Raw genomic sequence first — 20,189 nt, 5'->3', positions numbered from 1 at the left:
TAATAAACTAAAAGTTAAAGAAACACTTAGATTTATTAACTTTAAATAAAAGAAGTCACCTTAGTACCCAAAAAACAAAAAATTAACTAATTTTTAGTGGTATTTGGAAAATTGAGTATTTTTTTTTTTTTCAAAGGTCAAGATTTTACTTTTAACGGTAGTGAACTCTTCGTTATTCATCTTTACAATTATATTAGTTTATTTCTATTAATAGTTTCATCAAATAAAACTTTTTTTTAACTTGAAGCTAATTTACTTACGTTATACTACATGGAGACAAATAAGCAACTTAGAATCAAGATGATCTGACTCTAAAATCAAATCCTCTTAAATTAATAAGATTTCTAATAAAAATAAGTAAAATTTGTTTAAACATTTTTAAAATCAAAGTGAACTTCATTTTAATAAAAATTTTCTTCTTAAGAAAATTTAAGTGTAGATACCTGCTAAGATTGAAATGATTTTTCATTAATTTTATGTACTTATTAAAATAAAAAGATTAAACAAACTTTAAATTTTTTTGGCATACCGTAACATGGGGTTACTTTGCTCCGTTTTTTGCACTATTTTTAGAAAACCTCTTAAAAATGGTAGAGACATTTTTGTATCTATTTGTTTTTTTCTTTTAATTCATTGATAAGACATGAAATAATGCATTAATTCTAAAAAAAACATTCAAATAACAGTAAAAATATTTTGTTTTTTAAGTTGAAAAGTGGGGCAAAGTAGTCCAAGGGACGGGGTTACTTTGCTCCACCTGAAGTTTTTAACTATACTGCCTGTATTTAAAGAGCTTGAGCAAAGTTAGTATTGTATTTTAAAAGCCCTGGATCAAAGCTTCAAATCTGTCAGAAAAAAAATTTGTAGGTACACACACAACTCTTTTTTTACAAAAAAAACAAAACAGTCTCTTTTATTTCATCAATTGATTATAAATAAATACGAGTTTAAAGAAAAAAACAGAAAACTTCATTAATTTAACTAAAATAAGTTTAAAATAAACATGAATAACAATTTACAAACGAAAAAATAGTTCACTTTTAAAAACAATAAAAACATACATAGAATTAAAAACACATTTAATTATAAAAATAAATTGCTCCTGGGGCAAAGTAACCCCAAAACAAACAAAAAACTGCTTAGTCACATAAAAAAAATGCAATAATTATTATTTAATAATTAAACAAACAAATGACAAGCGCAGAGTAATAACAAAATAATATCATAACTAGAATATTTGTTCTTACTTTGTAAATTATCACACAACTGGTTTTACACACCAAATTTTTCACCACAAAAAAAACACGAATTTCCTACCTCAAATTCACAGGTCAACTGCTCCTTAAAAACTGCCGGCAGATGGTCCGTTGCAACACGTGGCAGATGTATATATGTGTGTGTGTATATTACAGTAGCTTCGATATAGAGAATCTAACATTTCTGAGCGTGAATCAAGAAACTAACTTTTTTCGTCAGTGGCGCAAAGTTACTCCCGCCGGGGCAAAGTAACCCCATGTTACGGTACATTTTGTACCGTAGATGATTGTTTTAAGACGACTGTCTTTCTGGCAAAAAAGCATGCAAAAATCCGATTGATTTAATACAAATTCTAAATGTTTTTAGCGTGTCTTTTTTCTGTGTACCTAATTCAACAAAAGTAGGAATTGTTGTTTTCTATAAATGCAACAACGTGATTTGTGGTATTTTGTTTTGTTATTTAAAATAGATTTTGACTGTTTTGTGCAAAACTTGAATTAAATTAAATTAAATCAAAGCCTATTTCACGATGAAGTCATTTTTTTCATATAAAATGCATTTATTACATGTAAGCTCTTTATAACTATAAGGTTCTATGTTACACATAGAACCTTTTTCAAATTTTTTTACAAATTTTTTCATAAAAAGGTTCTATGTCATTTTTTTAAAATGCTCATAGAATCCTTTTTTGTGGTGAAATTAATGTTTTTTTCATGGTTTTATGATTTTTTTAGGGTCCTTTATAAGATTGCATCATTACTTTACTGCTATGTAACTATTTTATCCAAAAACCAGCCTTAAAAAACTTTGAGATCGATTTTCTCAAAACTAAGGTGAGTTAACATACAACCCTATAACTCTCAGCCAGCGATATGTATTTCTGCTTTCACCAAAGTGTAAACTAAAGTAGGTATCAGAATATGGAAAATTGACATTACCAAAATGAAATTAACAAACAAGAACATCCACAGGGGTACCTGCTTACTCATTTACTAGTTTTATAATTATACAGAAACATATTTTGAACTTCGTACCAAGATAAATAGGTACTAACAAACTTTGATTCTTTTGTTCGATTTCTTTACAATCTTTCAACATATAATAAAAAACCATCTATTTTTAGGTCATTAACTCAAATATAGGTATATCAACTTCCTGAATCACAAAAAATTACGATACATTCTCCAATATCTGTTTTAAACACAACATTTTCGACTATTACATCATTTACATGACTTTTCTTTTAGGCATTTTTCATGTTCAACAAAAAATATAAATTTTATTTAAAAAAAAACCACATAAAAGCATCAATAAACAAATTAATCAGTTCATATACATTTATTTTTTGTATCTATACATAAAAATATTGCTTTCATCATAAATGTACCTATACCTACACAAAGTTACACACATTTTCTTTTTTTTTTTTGCGTCTATTTACAATTCTATTTTGGCGCATGCATATGATAAGAGGTAATATAGAAGAAGAAGAAACAAAAAAAGAGAAGCGGGGGGCATAACAAAAAACATATGATTTTGATATGGTTCAGGTTTTTTTTTTTTTTTATTTCCCCTTCTTCCTTTTCCTTTTCCTGGCAACATGTTTCTTGCTATCAGAAAACATATAAAAACTAAACTATACACATACAAATATACATTATTTCTAATCACCTTGTCGTCATATCGTCTTCGTCCGTTGTTGTCGCTCATTTATTATTATGTTGGTTCTCTGGTCTTTGCCTGTTTTTAGCTCTCACTCAGCTGTGGTTGTTTTGCTTTGTTGTTGTCTTTTACTCAATTCGGTATTGTTGTTGGTTTTGGTATCTGGTTTTGGTATGGTGTATGGGGAAAATGGAAAATTTCCACCAATACCATTAGCAAAACTGTTACACACGTGCCAGAGTGTTTGTGATGTAATGAGAAAAATGTCAATCTGTTTTTATTTTTATTACTTGTTATCAGGGATGGAGTGAAGTTTTGAAGAGCCCATTCAATTATTGATATAAATTAGCGACTCACAAAAGCTATATGTGATCCGTACTTTACGCACTATTGACGTTTTCTTGTCAATCTGGCGAAGACACATGAAATTTAAAAAAATTGCACTTCCAATTTCTGATGGCTTTCGAAATCTAAGGACCTTTCAAACATGCGTTTTCTGACGCATAACGCAGATATTTGAATCTACAGAAATCATACACAAGTGCGGTGACGCTGCGTCAATCTACTGATAAATTTATCCATTCGTATGTGTAACGCTGCGGGTAACAAAAACTAGCAGGTTCCCAAAACACCGCTGCGTTACCGCACTTGTATATGATTCCTGTAGAATCAAAAGGTTGCGTCATGTGTCACGCTGGTGACACTAGTACGGTGACGCTACAGGAAAAAGACTTGCAGGATCCCAAAACTCTGCTGCATCACCGCAAGAGAGGCTGCGTCCATAAAAATAATATCTCCTTAATTCGGAGAATACTTGCATTGTGACATATAAAAAAGCTACCAAGATTGCCAATTCTAAGAACCCTTGAAGTATTTACGGTTCTGAAAGTTGGAAAAGACTCTTGACCTAACTTCAATTTTTTTTAGTGATTCGTTCTAAATAACTACCTATGCTAGTTTGTTCTTAATAAATAAACGAACAGAACTGTGAACTCAATCAGTAATTTGATTTTAATGGTCCCATTTATTGGTACTAGTAATTTCGAGAATCCTCAAAACCACATCAACCTCACACTTTTTACTTGCGATATAGGTACTATATATCAAGTTATGCATTCGTAAAAAAAAAAAAAGTTGAGATAACATTTTTCCATGACATTACGATGGTAGACAATGCCAAAAAAGTGGGTCCCGGAAGTCCGTCTGTCTGTCTGTCTGTCTGTCTGTCAGTCTGTCTGTCTGTCTGTATAAGGAGCTACAGCCTAAACGGATGGACCGATTGATGTCAAACCTGGTATGCAGCGTTATTTGGCGACTCTTCAGAGGGGTTTTTGGAATTAATTTTTTTGGACCAAAAATAACGGTACTTGTCATATACCGATTTTAGTAAAATTGAAATATTTCAAAAACGGCTCTAACGATTTTGTTTAAAAAATTCAAATGTTAGTTTAAAGTTAAGGTCTATCTCCTAATGAAAAAAATTTTTTTTGAAAATCATTATTAACGGTACCTGCCATAGAACCGTTTTTTTCAAATCCGATTATCTCCAAAACTGCTTATTCGATTTCAACGAAACTTTTTGTGAAGAAGCATTTATATAATTTAAATATAAGCCAAATATAAAATTTTGAAAAAAATAATTTTTGGATTTTTAAAAAAATTTTGAAAATTTTTTTTTGAAAAATCAAATTTTCGAAAACGGGTCATTTAATTTTTTTGAAATTTTGTTTTTAGATGTTGATTAGTGATTTCTACAAAATGGCATACCCATTTTATTTTTAAACTTTTTTCCAAAAAATTATTTATAAAAAATTAGTTTTTTAAAAAACGGCTCTAACGATTTTGAAAAATTTTTTTCTAAAAATGCATGTTAATATATCAATCAAAACTGCATACTTGTTTTGGAGGGCTATTTAATTTCAGATATTATTTTATTTTTTTTAAAAAACGAATTTTATTTTTTTTTCCAAATTTCTATATAAAAAGTCTTAAAAATTTAAGCAACTTTAACCCTAAGAGCAAGTTCGTGCGACCCCAGTCGTGCATTTTATTTTTGTTATCTACGATGAAAACAGGGTCACTTTGACTTCAATAAGGTGTAACAATACTTAAATTGAAATTCATCAATCATGCTTGATAAGGAATTTGGACAGTGTGAACACGCCTTATACGAACATTTCCAAATTTAACTCAACCAATTTCAATACACCAAAATGGATATATGCAGTGTTTACTTTTATGAAATGTTTGTACCTTAAAATTTTGTTTTCTTAACTTGAACGCTTAAGAGTTTAACACAACGAATCCGTCGCGTCCGTTACGGGTTCGGCAACAGATTCGTTGAAACTAACGAATGTGACGAAAAGCACATTTTGGAACGTTTTGCACAGCACATTTTGGAATGTTTTGCGAGTCCAAAGATTTTAAATGAATTTGAAATTTCCTGTCTCTTTTGGCTTAGAAACCAACGCAGAAATGTCAAAATGAGTCTGCGTAGTATGTCCAATGTTAATACCGACACGGAGAAAAAAGACTACCTAAAAACAAGCGGATTCTTTATTAAACTTCCGTCTTAAATTAAGCGGGCAAAACTTCTTAATTTCTCAAATGTTCTAATTTCCACATAATTTAAGATGAAACTCTTATTGTTTTTATAAGGAGACATTACAAAAAAAAAAAAAAAAACAGTCTGGCAGCCACTGTCCTACAACTGTTGGGTCACTAGGTAAGTGCTTTACCATTGACGATACTGACGATAATTTCTATTTTTAGTCGGTTTTTAAAGACGAAAATTCATACTAAAATTAAAAAAAATTTAAATTAAAATGAATAGAATTTAAGCGGATTCCGCTAATTTCAAGCGGAAATCCTATTGTTTTAATAGGATGGGATTTAATCATCTTATTTTAAGAGAGACCAAATGAGTATAGATCTGAGCTCTAACATCGCATTTATAAAACGTACATCGAACAGAGCTACTATAAACAACTGATGTCAACGGATCTCCTGTGCTGGAAGCCATCTTTATTTTTATGACAGCAAAACATTTCCTTTAATTGGCATGTCATAAAAACTAAGATGGCTCCCATCTCCTCATGACAGTTGACAAATCAAATTAAAATTAAATCAAACTAAACTTCCAAGACATTAGATCTGTTTGCAATGAAATTTTGTTGCGCCCTTCACAAAAACTAAAATCCAGATCCAGCTCTGTTTGTGCCCTGTGTCTGCCTCGCGCTGATTTTCAATGCGCACCCACACCTTGACTCTGTTTATATCCAACACATGTACATTTTATGCTGCTTTTTTAAAGTAGAACTAGTATTAAATTGTTTATATTTTTTGTCATATTACGTATGTATTTGTGTAAGAGTGTGTAGTAGAGTCGATGAAATGAAAATAATTGACACATTTTCTGCTTTAGGATGTTGATGTTGGTTGGGTTGGTTGGTGGTGGTATTGGATTGCTATGGATAGTTAGGTAGTTTTTAATTCTTTATTTTTACTTCTCATTCGTATCTTTTTCTTATATTATCGTTGTTGTTGTTGTTGGGTTTCAAAAAATAATATACGAAATACGAGAGTTGAGAGAGATAAGTCGAGTTGAGGTTGAAGTTTTTTTTTTTGTTGTTGTTGTTGCATTTTTGTCTGGCCAGCCAGAGCAGAGCACAGCACAAGTAGTTCAGTTCAGTTCAATTTCAGTTCGTGTTATTCTGTCGTCGTGTTCAAATCAAACACACACACCACAAACAATTTCGCGCAAAAGAGGCAATGCTCGGGAAAAAACAAAAAGTGAAACATATGATTGTGAAGTTTTCTTATGAAAAACGAGGAAAAACTACAAAGCAATTCAATCGTCGCAAAATGTTTTTGTGCGCTTTAGTTTCTTCATCATCCAATGCCAATGATTATTTTAGTGCAAATTGTATTTTAATTTGAGATTTAGAATTTTCATTTTAAAACAACAACAATTACATAAGTAAAGTGAATTTACTACATTAATTTTCAATTTCAATGTGTTCTTAAATTAAGTTCTGTTCGATTTGACAGAAAAAAAAGTTCTTTTGAACGATCAACAAAGAGATCGAATGGAAAATTAAAGTTAATCCAAAAAAAGAAGAAAAGAAAATAAAGTTCCGTTTGTGTCAAGTGGAGTGAGGGGAATCTTTTATTTCTCTTTTTTTTTGTATGAATTGTGTCATACTCACTCGTGAGTGAAAGAAAATTGTATCTACCTCCTGTGGTGGGGGTAAGAAGCAAAAAAGCAACATCGTTGTCGTTTTCGTCATTGTCGTTATGGATTTGTGAGTTTTTTTTTATTACTACTTACTCGTAGAATCTTGATTTTTACATTAAATTCTATTTCATCAAAAAGTAATCGTTTTAATAATATTTAATTGAGAATAATTAAATGACAGTGCAAGTGTCAAACTTTGGCTGATCTCAGAGTGAATGACAGTTGTGGAATTACTGTTTTATTACTTTTTTTTTTTTAATTTGTATGCAAACCAGTATCTATACATATTTCTTGCTTTTTTGTTTTTGAAAAAAATTGAACTGATAAATTAATTTACCATCCCTGACATTTTGTTTTGTATTTATAAAAAAAGATGAGAGTTTCCTTTGTTTGTCAGCTGGCTCTGTGATGGCCATCAAGTTAATACCGTTATTTTGTGTATTTAACCTTTTATGAAAGATTATTTTTGTGAGGTGAAATAAATAAATACAAAAAGAAAGAAAGAGAAAAATAAAACACTCTGACTGACGTTTAAATATTTTTGAAATTTTATTTTCTGGAATAATGGATTGCGTCATACATACACAAAGGTATGTTGGCTTTAATAAATTTAAGGTTTTAAATGGAAAAAAAAGAGAAAATTTAAATATACAGGAAATGGTTTTCTTGCTATACCTACTTTCCAGAATAAGGTTACTAGGAAATACACATAATTTGACCTTGACATAGTTGTTAATTGATGAATAAACATTTGAGTAGACAGGTAGGTATAGCTACTTACTTCTAGGTAGCTGCACATTTCGAGTGATACAAATTAACTTAATCACTTTTCTAAGAAACTTGTCCGCGTGGAAAATTGAGTATTGAAATTAATTAAAATTTGTAACAAAGATTTTCCAGTGATGTTGGATTTGACATTAATGACATTTTGCATGGACTAAATGCCGTAAAAAGCAATATTAAATAAATAAGTTAACAAGTCCAAAACTTTACTGATTTTTATATAGAATTTGTATTATAAAACCAATCTTCTTCTTCATTCATTAACGACATGAAGATTAGAGAACTGTCAAAAAATGCAGAAATGTCACAAATATAAATATAATTCAACTCTTTTGATTGTCCGTCAGACCATCCGGCTTTGGACATCAAAAATGCGGTCGACCAGACCAGTCTGTCCATTAAAATCACCTTAAAAGATCTTTTAAGCAAATAGCATGTCATATCTTAATATCAAACGTCAAACTGTTAACATTGATGATTTTGACATTTGCTTATATCTGTTAAAGCAAATATTGGGAACTGTGTGAGTAATTTTTTTTTTATCAAACAAATGAGTTTACTACATTTCTTTTGCCAGCCATTATATTCATAATAAAGTTATTAAAAATCAGTATTTTATTAACTTTTTAATATCCGTAAATGTCAGGTTCATCAAAGTATATGTTGTCACATTTGACTTTGACAGATCCACAAACTACTATGTTTTTTTTTTTTGACAGCTTCAGTGTTGAGCAAAGCAGCTTTTTGTTCTGTTCGTTTACTTTATTAAAAAAAATACTGACCAATTTTTCATTATATGAATACTAGATTTACATGCACGATTATGAAAAGTTTTTCCAAAATATTAGCTCTGTTTAAAAAAAAAAAACAAAAACTATAATCATGTAAAGCAATGTGAATACGCTAGTGTTTATTTTTTGTGATTTCAAAACATAAAACTCTTTAAGAACTTTATTTTGAAACTTAAACTGTTCTGTTCTGTGAATCAAATCAAATTAAGCCCTGCACACAGGAAGCAACTTAGCAAAAATACCGTCCAACCTTTAAATAATAATAATTTAATTAATATCCTTCTTAGATTTAACATAATCTAATGATTCACATTTAATTTGTAACCTTAATATTGAAAATAAAAAAGAAAAGACCACTGCAACTCACAAGGCTATAATTTTTCATAGATTTTCTTCAAGATTTAATTTCTCGCGAGAGATAAAACAATTTTCTCAAGAAATTAATAAAATTATGTTGTGTCGTGTTAATCCATGTGACATTTTTATTACGTTGAAAATAAATCAATGTCATTTGGTGGTGATGTACCTACATTTTACACTATTACACGTGTCACAAAGTTGTTTTTAAGGTATACACATAGTTGTTTCTAGGAATTATAAACATGCACATAGGAAGGAAAAACAAAAAATTAAAAATTTTCACCCTGAACACAATGAACATTGATTTATTTTTCTAAATAAATTTCAAGCTAATTATAATTGCGTAAAATACTTTAAAACATTTATTAAATATTTTTAAAAATTTTAAATGACAACTTAAGTCATTTTATGTACACAAATATTTTTGTGTACATAAAATGTACTAGAATAAATTTTATAGAATTAATTCCTTATGTTGACCTTGTTTTTTGTTTGATATTTTGTTCGAGTGTTCGTGTGTACTTAACCTTGGTAAAGAATAAGAAAAAAAAAATGCAAAGTCACCAAGTGTATTTTAAACCTCTTAAATATAATTATAACCTGAATCAGTTTGATAGATATCAATTATATTCTTTCTTATCTCGCAGTTTCTGGTAGAGTGAGAAGAGTTGTAGTAGATGGCCGGATGTGTGGTTATACAAATTAATACTTAGTAGATACTTTGAAGTTGCACTCGTATTTTGTTTATGACTCACCACGTCATCACCCGAGAACTCAAACTCATCGTTTGTCATTCATAATGAAGCCACATTGTGCTTTTGCTTTTTTTGTAATGTGATCAACCCACATCTTAGCCAACAACATCTCATCTCACTGTTTGATTATATTGCTTACTGCTTCTTTTTATTTTGTCTATGTTCTTTGATGTCATTCGTTTAAGATTAATAAAATATGTGTATATATGGTCTGTTTGAATTTTAATACTTTCTCAACTACCCGTACATAAAAAAAGTCGAGTTCACAGTTTATTGAAGTGAGAGAACTTGATTTAACAACTTCAAAAGATATAATATACCCTCTGAATACAACACGGTTCATTAACGTGCATATAGATGGCGATAAATTTTACTTTATTTGTATGGATCATTTTAAGTTATACGAAAAGAAAACGTGATGTGACCAAAAAAAGAGAACGTGCAGAGGTTGCATTAGAGAAGTTGTATTTTAATTAAAATGTCGTAGTTCAGAAGAAAAATCATTCATATGACATTTGTTTGACTTTTGAAACGAATGTCATATTTTTTGAAATTGGTGGTTTATTGAATCTCAACTTAAGCATATGTATGTTTATTAGTGGACCTTAATATACAACATAATACCCGTATTTCCACTAATTTTTATTTAAATCAGATATCTATTCAACACTTTAATGTTTTCACAAACAGATAGACAATTTAACATTTTGTCAGGTTTAGATAATCTAAACAAACAGAACCAAAAGAATACTCAGCGCAGCATTTTAGCTGTCAAACAAACATATCGAAATTTCTGAGTCTGTCAGGATCATCAAACAACGGGCTGTCACATTTTTTGACTTTTATCGATAGGACTATCTTTGACAGCTTAAATACTGCGTTGAGAATCTGTTTGCTTCCTGTTTACAAAGTTAGGAAAAGATTTTATTTAATTTCTGTATGAATTTTCAAATTTAATAGGTTAAGGTAACTTCACAGTTCCCATAGTTGCTTTCACAGAAAAAAAAAAACAAATATCAGAGTGATCAAATAACCCAGTTTGACGTTTTATAGAGAGATATAGTGCTGTTTGCTTAAAAGCCCTATTAAAGTTTTCACGCAACTATCTCTGTCAATTTTAATGCTTAGTTAAAATAAAACAATCTTGCATTTTTATTTTTTCAATGTAAATCTAATTATTTTGGCTTCTATTTGTCAAATCAGCTTCAGAGTAGTTCTAAATCTGACAGCTAAAATTGGTGTCAGATTATAAGTGTCATTTCATATTTAAAAAAGTGGAATCAAGATTCAATGAATCTAATGTCGTTTTCGACTGGCTCTCCGGAAGCGTCCGGAATCATTCAGAAGCCTTCTGAAAGCGTTTTATTCGACGAATATGACAGGCAGAACGCTTCTCAGAAGAGAAATTCTCTTCTCGATTTAAAATCGGAATTCACTCGAGAAGCACTAATACACGAATATTTAAAAGTCAAATTAATCACTCAATCAATATTTTTTTATTTTTGAAATAAATTAATTTTTTTCCGAAACAAATTTTTTAATTCGTTTTCAAACTTACTTAAAATATTTTGGAAACCAATTTCCCTATTAATTTCTTGAACATTACCAATTTTTTAAAAATTTAAAACATTTTATTTGAAAGAAAAATAAATTAATGTCGTTTTCGATTGGCTCTCCGGAAGAGTCCGGAATCATTCAGAAACCTTCTGAAAGTGTTTTATTCGCACAAATATGACAGACAGAACGCTTTTCAGAATAAAAATTATCTTCTTGATTTCAAAACAGAATTCACTCAAAATCACTAATATTGAAATAATTAATGTCGTTTTCGATTGGTTTCACTCGAGGATTCACTCGTTCTGAAATCCAATAAAACGGTTTGAAACGCTTCCACTCAATTCTGTTATTTTGCGTTTGTGTAAAATTTTAAATGTCAAAAATTTGAATTAATTTTTTTTTCTGGCAAACTAGTGACAGGGTATTAAAGTTGTAAAACTATAATTATGAGGACGACGACGAAGGTGATGATGGTAATAAATTATTCCATCGCTTTAATGGATTCATTTCTATTTTTTAATGAATTTCAATTTCAGAAAACAATTAATTCTTGAATTAAAAAAAAACACACTGATTGAGTTTTTTTTTGGCATTTGAATATTTATGTATTAGTAGTTTTTGAGTGGATTCTGATTTGAAATCGAGAAGAGAATTTCTCTTCTCAGAATCGTTCTAGCTGTCATTTTTATGCCAATAAAATGGTTTCAGAAGCCTTCTGAATGCTTCCGGACGCTTCTGGACGTCCAATCGAAAACGACATAAATGTCAAACCAAATTTCCTAGTAGAAAAACAAATAATTTTATTTGACTATACACCAATACAGATATAAAATTTCAGGATTGAGTGGAAGCGATTCAAACTGTTTTATTGGATTTCAGAATGAGTGAATCCTTGAGTGAAACCAATCGAAAACGACATAATATAAATATTTGACATTTGAAATTTAAAAGAATAACACACAAACAATAAAATAAAACAGAATTGAATGGAAGCGATTTGACCTGTTCCATTCGATTTTAGAATGAGTGAATCTTTGAGTGAAACCAATCGAAAACGACATAACTGAATTTTCTTGGTTCTGTTTGTTTACTTTATTGTGAAAACTGGCATAATTTGTTATAAAATATTTAAACGGTAAATGTTTTCAGAAAATGGTTGAGTTTTTGTATTTTTAATTAGAGAAATTACGCGTTTTCAGAAGAGATTTCGAAAAATTTTTCAAACATTGTGTTATTATTAAAATTATTAAGTGGATGCCAAAAATTTTGTTAAATCACCTAGAAATAAGTTCAAAATATTCGTAAGTTTATATATGAAAACGAAAAACCTTAAAAAATCATCATGAACAAGAACATTCATATTTGCATTTGCAGTAGTCTCAATTTATTCAAACAAAAATGACACATAAATAAATTTTCAATATAATTATAGCTGTAAAAATACACACTATATAATTTTCATTTTTAATTTTCCACACAAAAGTACATGCTTTACATGCCGCTCCGCACACTAATAAATAATTATGCGCATCAATTTTGTATTTCTGTCCATCAATTTACAATATTTTTTGTAGTTTGCGTATTTAATGTGCTACATGTTCTTTATACATGTAACTTGTACGTACATAATTCTCGTTGACCATTATTTTGCTCTTTGAAACGCAAAAAAATGTGACAGCATTTTTAAAACAAAACGATAATTTTAATAATAATAATAACTATATTAGTGTAATACTCTATTCTATTTGTAAGTAGCACTCGTGTGGTATCAAAGTTCACTTTTGTATGTTTTATATTTTTACATTGGTTTCGTTTACAGGGGTGGCTGGTAGTATTTAAGAGCGCCTTACTTTAAGCTCAAGTTAGCGAAATATCAATTATATGTATCAAAACGATAAGCAAGTAACTAATCATTATTTAGCTGAGTTAAAAAAAAAAAACAAAAACAAAAAAATGCTAAAATAAAATTTCTCCCGGGCGCCATTTTTAGTATTAAAATTTTTGTAATTGTTTGATTGATAGGATTCGAAGCAATTTTAAATATCTACAAAGTTTGGTTTGATGAATAGATTTTACTTAAAAAAATCACTTACCAAAAAAAAAACTACACTGAGGGAAAAAATAAATTGCAGTTGAAACGTCGTTGTTTCAAAGTTGAACTACTTTGATTTATGTGACTTTAAGATACGAAACCACCAAAAATTAACCTATTTTTCACGTTGATTTTAAAATGTCCATCTTCAACGCAAAATCATTCCGAATAATAGTTAAATCAATGTGGTTTTCCTTGATTTTACGTTGTTTTATGGTGGCTTTTCCTTCAGTGTACCGGGCGCCATTTAGGTAGATTTAGATAATTAAACAACTTCTCAGCTTCTTACGTGAAACAATTCCTGAATTCATTTCAATCTGCAAAAATTTCGTTTAACATTGAAAAAAAAAAAATAGAAAAACTAAATAAAAAAAATATCTCCCGGGCGCCATTTAACCCGATGTTATTCATTGTATGAGAACTCAACAATTTGGCGCTTGAGCACAATTTTTTTTGGGTTGAAAGAATTCAGAGCATTATGTATTTTTAATGTTAAGTTGGATAAATCGATTATAACCTAAGAAAAAAAAAAATAGAAATTAAAATTAGCCCCCGGGCGCCATTTAACTTAGACCATGCATGCAGATTTTTTGTTATATTTTGAAATTAACAAATCAATTTACATCCTGAGAAAATTTCACTTAAATTGCAAAATATAGAAAACAAAAAAAATATCTCCCGGGCGCCATTTAATTTCCAAACCCACCCCCGAATTCGGCCGTCTTCATATTGCAACGCCTTTGTTCGCCTTAATTAGAAATTCACTAAATAGGTGCGGTATTATGCCGTGTGTCTTCTCCTCTTCTCCTTTCTTCTGTCATAATAATTCGGTCTTTCAACTTATTATCTCCCGACACATTACAAATCAAATGCCACACCGACTACGACTATTAACAAACTTGAAAAACTGCCACATCAGCTTGTAAAAATATTTACAATCTCTGATGTGTCGATTTATTTTATTGCAAACAGCTGATTTACAAAAGCAAAACAAGTATACACAATTCCAATACTCGTGTCAAATTAATTTTTTTTTTTTTTTTTGTAAATTTATTTATTTTTTTTTTATATTTTCAAGACAAGGGGGCCTGCTGCACTATGCTCCTCTTCTATTCAAGCTTAGTTGCTGTGTGAAGCGAGTGTGGCGTGTGGCTTTTGCTGTGTGACCTTGTATCTCTCTCTCAGCTGTGCATGCAACTATTTTTTTTTTCTTGTTGTATATGCATTTTTTTTGTATTTCTCTTTCCATTTTCTACTCATAGAAAATATAAAAACTAAAAAAAGTGGGACGTGAGGTGGTTGTGGATAGTACTAGATTTTATAAAAAGAGACGTAACCATCCGTCGAGTAGTAGATACTTGTTTTTTTTCTACTTTTTTTTGATTAACTTTATCGGTTGTGTGGTTATATAGACATAACAAACCATATACCCACTTAAAGTGTAAAAGATACAAAATTGTATTCACGTAATTTATTAATGTTTTTTTTTTTTTATTTTTTTACTTTCTGATTTTTTTCGTTTTTTTGTTGTGTAAATTGTAAGTTTTTCTGTGTCGCGGGGGGGAAAAAATTAGAGTTGAATTACTATTTTACATTATGTTGTTTTGAGTGGTTTGTGGTTGGATTGGTTTTTGTTGGGGAAGTGTGGTTTTTCGGTTAGAGAAACCGACGACCAACAACCACACCACACGGACTATACAACATACATAGTAATGACATTTTAAGGTCAAGAGATTATTTTTTTTATTTCACGTGTGTAAATATATATGTATTTTACCACACGTGGGTTGTGTGCTTTTTTTTGGGGGAATATTTTAGATCTTTTAGAAAAAATTCTTAAATTGAGCTTTGGTATACAAAAAAGAATTTAAGATAAGCTCTTATAACAAACATGATGAAGGTGTACACGTAGCAGGTAATTTTATAAAGTTTTCAAAGTTCAAACTTTGTGTGTTTTGATTGGATTTTTTTCCCTTGATGATAATATTACGTGGAGTCAGATGAGTTTCGTAGAGTCGATGAATTAAAAAGTTTTCAAACATGAAATAGAAATAGCCTTGATGTCTTTTGTTCGAATTTCTGATTGAACATAGAATTGAAAAGAATAAAACTCTAAATTGGTTTTACTTTGAGACTTTTAAATGTTTAGTGCTAGATTTTGTTTTATGTTTGCTTATTTGTTTCTCTGTGCTAGTAGGAAGCTATTAAATTAACTATAGGTTAGTTAGTTTGATAGTTTGCTTAAGTCTTGAAAGTTCAAACTTATCTGATACATAATTGGATGGCAATACAATTAGTTTTAAGTTGAAAGTTGCTTGCAATCGATTTAGAACAAACTTTTAAAGTAGTTGAAACTAATTTGCAATCGATTTAAAACTAATTTGCAACGGATTTAGAACTTTTTTAAAATCGATAAAATTAATTTTCAAACGATTTCATAGATACTGATTTCCAATCTTTGTATGAAGTTTTTTTCGTTTTTGCTTAAAATATTGGATGCAGAAAAAAATCATTCGATAAATTGAAGTTTCTCAACTTTCTCACTTAAATTCTTAAATTGACCTTAGCAACAAAACGGATTTTGTGTGTTAAATTTGTATAAGTCACATTTTGTGTTAAATTTCCAGAAAGGCAAAGATATTTAATTGCTCATTTATTTTGTTTCAGTTATTGGGGTACTTTGCTAAGTTTATTTAGAAAAAAAAAATATATCCGAAACCCAAAATGTAAACCTAGTTTCGCTAACTTAGCATGAACTCAGCGAAATTTTCCCGAAAACACAAGAAACATAAGGAAATATATAACATTTCAACAAATAGTATCTAAGAAAAATTTATCACACAAAATTCATAATTCGCTAATTTCCATGGTCATTAGGGTGGGTCAAAAAAATCGAAATTCTTTTTTTTTTATTTGGTACTCCGAAAAATCGATTTTTAGACATCTCTAGAATATACACACGAAATTTTCCATTTTTACATCAAGCTTCTACAAAAAATTTTTTAGCAAATTTCTTTACATATTCTTGTAGGAAATTGAACACTCTACAAAAAAGGCCTTGTACACTTTTTTTGTTAATATAACCGTTTAATAGATATTTGAGGTCCAAAAGCGAGAAAATCTTTAAAAGTTCGTTTTTTGTTCTTAATTTTGTAACAACTTGAAAAATTATAATAATCAAACGTGCAAGACATATTCTTGCAGGAAAAAGATTGTTCCACAAAAAATGTCTTATTAACTTTTTTCATTAATCAAACCATTCTAAAGATATTCGAGGTCAAAGTTAAAAAAAATTATAAAAACATTTTTTACTTTTCAAAATTTTCTAATTCACTGGAAATTCAGCTTTACCCACCCTAATGGTCATTGAAATTGTATAATCTCATGTCAAAATATGTCATATTGGAACCAAAAAGTAACTTTCGATTACAAAATAAACAATTGATAATAATAAAAAAATTCATGCACAAAAATACAATTTGTTATGTATAAACCATTCTACGATGTGGCATTGAACTTAAATGTTTTTTTTTATCAACTTTTTTTCTGTTTCTTCTTGTTCATTCTATTGTTTTTGAAGCCAAATAATAATTTAAAAAAAAAATACAAAACAAAAATTCTCTGAATATACAAGGTAAAAAGTTATATCGCTTTATGCTAAAGCTATTATGCTGAGGAACGATTACTTTAAATCGAAAAAAAGTCTCCCATAGTGCATCGATTGACGTCTATATAAAGAATATAGCCTTAGATAGAATTTGTCCCTCTTTAAACATTTGATGAAGGTACTAATGGGAAAATTAATGGATTTGCAAAAAAAAACAAGTTCGAAAAAGTGAATTTCGAGTTCGAATGTCATTTGTATTTCGAAAATAAGACAGTGCACATTTTTAACATGAGGAATGTCACTTACATAGGTGACTTTCATATTGAGTAATTGGCTTTAACGAAAATGGAACTCGATTCCTCTTTTTAAAGCAACTTCTTGCGACTTCTCATGGACTTCACAATTATTACACTGACTTCGAGCTATGTTTCGGAAAACAGATACTATAGAATCTACGAAATGGCGAATGCATCTTTTTTGTTTGTTTCGTTTCATTCAATTGCAATGCATATTTATAGAATTGAAAATGTATAAAAATAGGCACACATTGGCGTGTGTGCAGTATGCAATGCAAATATATGCAATGCAACCATTTTCAATTTCGAAAAAAAATAAAAAAAAAATAAAACAAAAACAAATAAAATACGATTCACCCAAAAGATAAGGAGCATTCGTTCTATAATATGTAGGTAATACTACAATGATCATTTATAGGAGTACTATACAAGTACTCCATACCTCGATAACTGGTATTTTCAAGAGTAGCTATATAAATTTAAATTATGAAAATTTTATACGATATCGATGAATTTTTTAGCAGACTTCTATAGAGAATATCCATTTGAGTACTATATGATTATCAGAATTATCTGTATAAGACCTGAACAATACCAATGTTTGTTTTGATTTTTAATTTAAATATAAAGCAATATAATCTGCATGTATGCGGGGAACATCATATTTGGTGGCCGATATATACGAGTAAAGATGGACAGAGGCCGAATTAGGTTATAGAAACACACCAAAAACCATTTGAAAATTTTTATTTATAACTTTTTCGAAATTTATAGTTTTAGATTTATAGTTTTGTTTATAGAAACGATGCATTGTGTTTATTATGAATATACGTAGAAATTGAGATAGAGGAAATGGAATTTTAAATATAGTAGTTGTTTGAAAGAGTAAAAATGCTTGAAGTGTTTTAATTTTTTTTTTTTGAGTTGATTGATGTTTGTGATAATTTGATTTTGTGAAACTACTCGTATATTTCTTACAAATTGTTCGATTTAGTTTTGAAATAAATACAAGAAGTCGAAAACCAGATTTTTGACAATGAGCAAAATACTATATTTTCAACAGAACTTTAAATTCATAATTATTATTTACTGTTCCCTTTCCAATCAGGATTTACAAAACATTATAGCTATGTTTTTATGATATTGTAGATCACATAAATTCTAATTCAAGTTCGAATTCTGCAGTTAAACTACTGTATTCCGATTTCGATTGGGCGTTTTGACATTAGAAGTGTAGGTACCACAAGGCTCGATACTTGGACCACTTTTATTCTCACTACATGTGAATGAAATTCTTGTAGAAGTATTTTCTCCTCTTCACCTTGTACGCTGACGATGTTCAAGTTTATAGAAGCTGTTCTCTGGGTCATATTAAACATATTGAAGACTGCAAATTTCTTAAATGCTGATCTTTTTGAAGTGAAAACTTCTTTAGTATCGTAGTGATTTGAAACAAGATGAAACGAAAAAGCGAGACGAAAAATCAATTGATCATAACTTTTGTGTTTTTATAGATAGATGAATGAAATTTATCTATCAATTAATTACATATTCAAAATTCTGAGATAACGGTGAAAAGATATTCTTTTTCTAAACACGTTATATCTTTTGATCTAGAACACATAACAAATTTATTTAACTTTAATACACATGCTGATAATATTACCTTTCATTTAATATATCACACATAACGGTACGTGCTCTACAAGTTATATAATCTTTAATTGAAAAACTTAAAAAATACCTCAAAACACCTGTGAAGACTTGTTGCCGATGACCAGCCAGCAGTAGAGCAGGTACCGTAATCTCAGTTTCAAATTTCGACATGGTTGGCTTTAAAAAATTCATACTTTTTTTGTAGGCATGGTAGAAATATGATTGAAGCGTCATATAAAAAGTGAAATAATAATGATATAAAATTTATTATAGGTTGTCTTTTAAAAAATGAATGTAATGGCGTTAGAAGAGAAAAGAGATTGATTGTTTTGCTTTTTTTATGAAAACTAATTTTTTTTTATATAATAAGCGCGCACTAAAGGCATTAGTCTACCCTTAATATGTTGAACACAGTACGAGCATTACGAAAAAAGAAAGGGGTTTGAAAGGAGATGCCGATGAACATGAACAGTTTTGAAGTACTGAGTTTTGAAATGCGATGGAAAAACAGAGGCGGGTAATGCGTTCCACATTCGTGTAGTGCGGCTGAAGAAAGAGTCTCTGTATTTAATGGTACGTCCGAAATTGGACTCTAGGGTAAACTGATGAGCATTCCTTGAAGCGCGAGTATTACGGTTGAATTGTTTCAGGGGAGAAATGCAACTAGCTATTTCTTCTGAAATAGTTAAAAAAAATTCTAGCTCTTTTTGTAGATGTTGTATAGATATGGTCGATATATGTAAATATTTTGAGCTGAAACAATAAGCTTTCAGATGGTATAAAATTTATAGTAGGTTGTTATATAAAAAAAGTGATGGAATAAAAAAAAGTTATATTTTATCGATTTTTTTAAAATGATTTTGAAGGTTTCACTTCAACCACGTGTGAATTGCACACATGATTTTTTTTTTTTTTTTAATTTACGTATATGAGATCTACGGTTGCTTTCGTTAGGAACTGAGATAAAACACTAGACTAAATTAATCAATAATTTGCTACATTTACTGACGAAAACTATCAAATTTTATTAATTGGACAATTTTAACAAAAGTAATTAACCATTACGTTAGTAAAACTTGATAGAAGCACAAAATTTATTATTATCCATTTCCATGACTATTACGTAACCGAAAAAA

General features: G+C 29.4%; 1 protein-coding gene across 2 annotated transcripts in view; it reads left to right on the top strand.

Moving 5' to 3' along the window:
- The first annotated feature begins 5,987 nt into the window (after window positions 1–5,987).
- The window catches only part of LOC129907040 (protein Atossa), a 37,478-nt gene continuing 23,276 nt past the window's right edge, over window positions 5,988–20,189 (top strand). The window contains exon 1 of one of the 2 annotated variants that reach the window (XM_055983083.1): window positions 5,988–7,223. In XM_055983083.1, the coding sequence (XP_055839058.1) occupies window positions 7,216–7,223 (8 nt within the window). In that variant the 5' untranslated portion in view covers window positions 5,988–7,215. Of the gene's footprint in view, window positions 7,224–7,251; window positions 7,747–20,189 lie in introns of those variants that run through there. The other variant, XM_055983082.1, reaches the window with a different exon arrangement.

This window comes from Episyrphus balteatus, chromosome 1 (genome assembly GCF_945859705.1).
Source record: "Episyrphus balteatus chromosome 1, idEpiBalt1.1, whole genome shotgun sequence".
Taxonomy (NCBI): domain Eukaryota; kingdom Metazoa; phylum Arthropoda; class Insecta; order Diptera; family Syrphidae; genus Episyrphus; species Episyrphus balteatus.
Note: the sequence above shows the minus strand (reverse complement) of the source record. Positions and strands in the feature narration are given on the sequence as shown.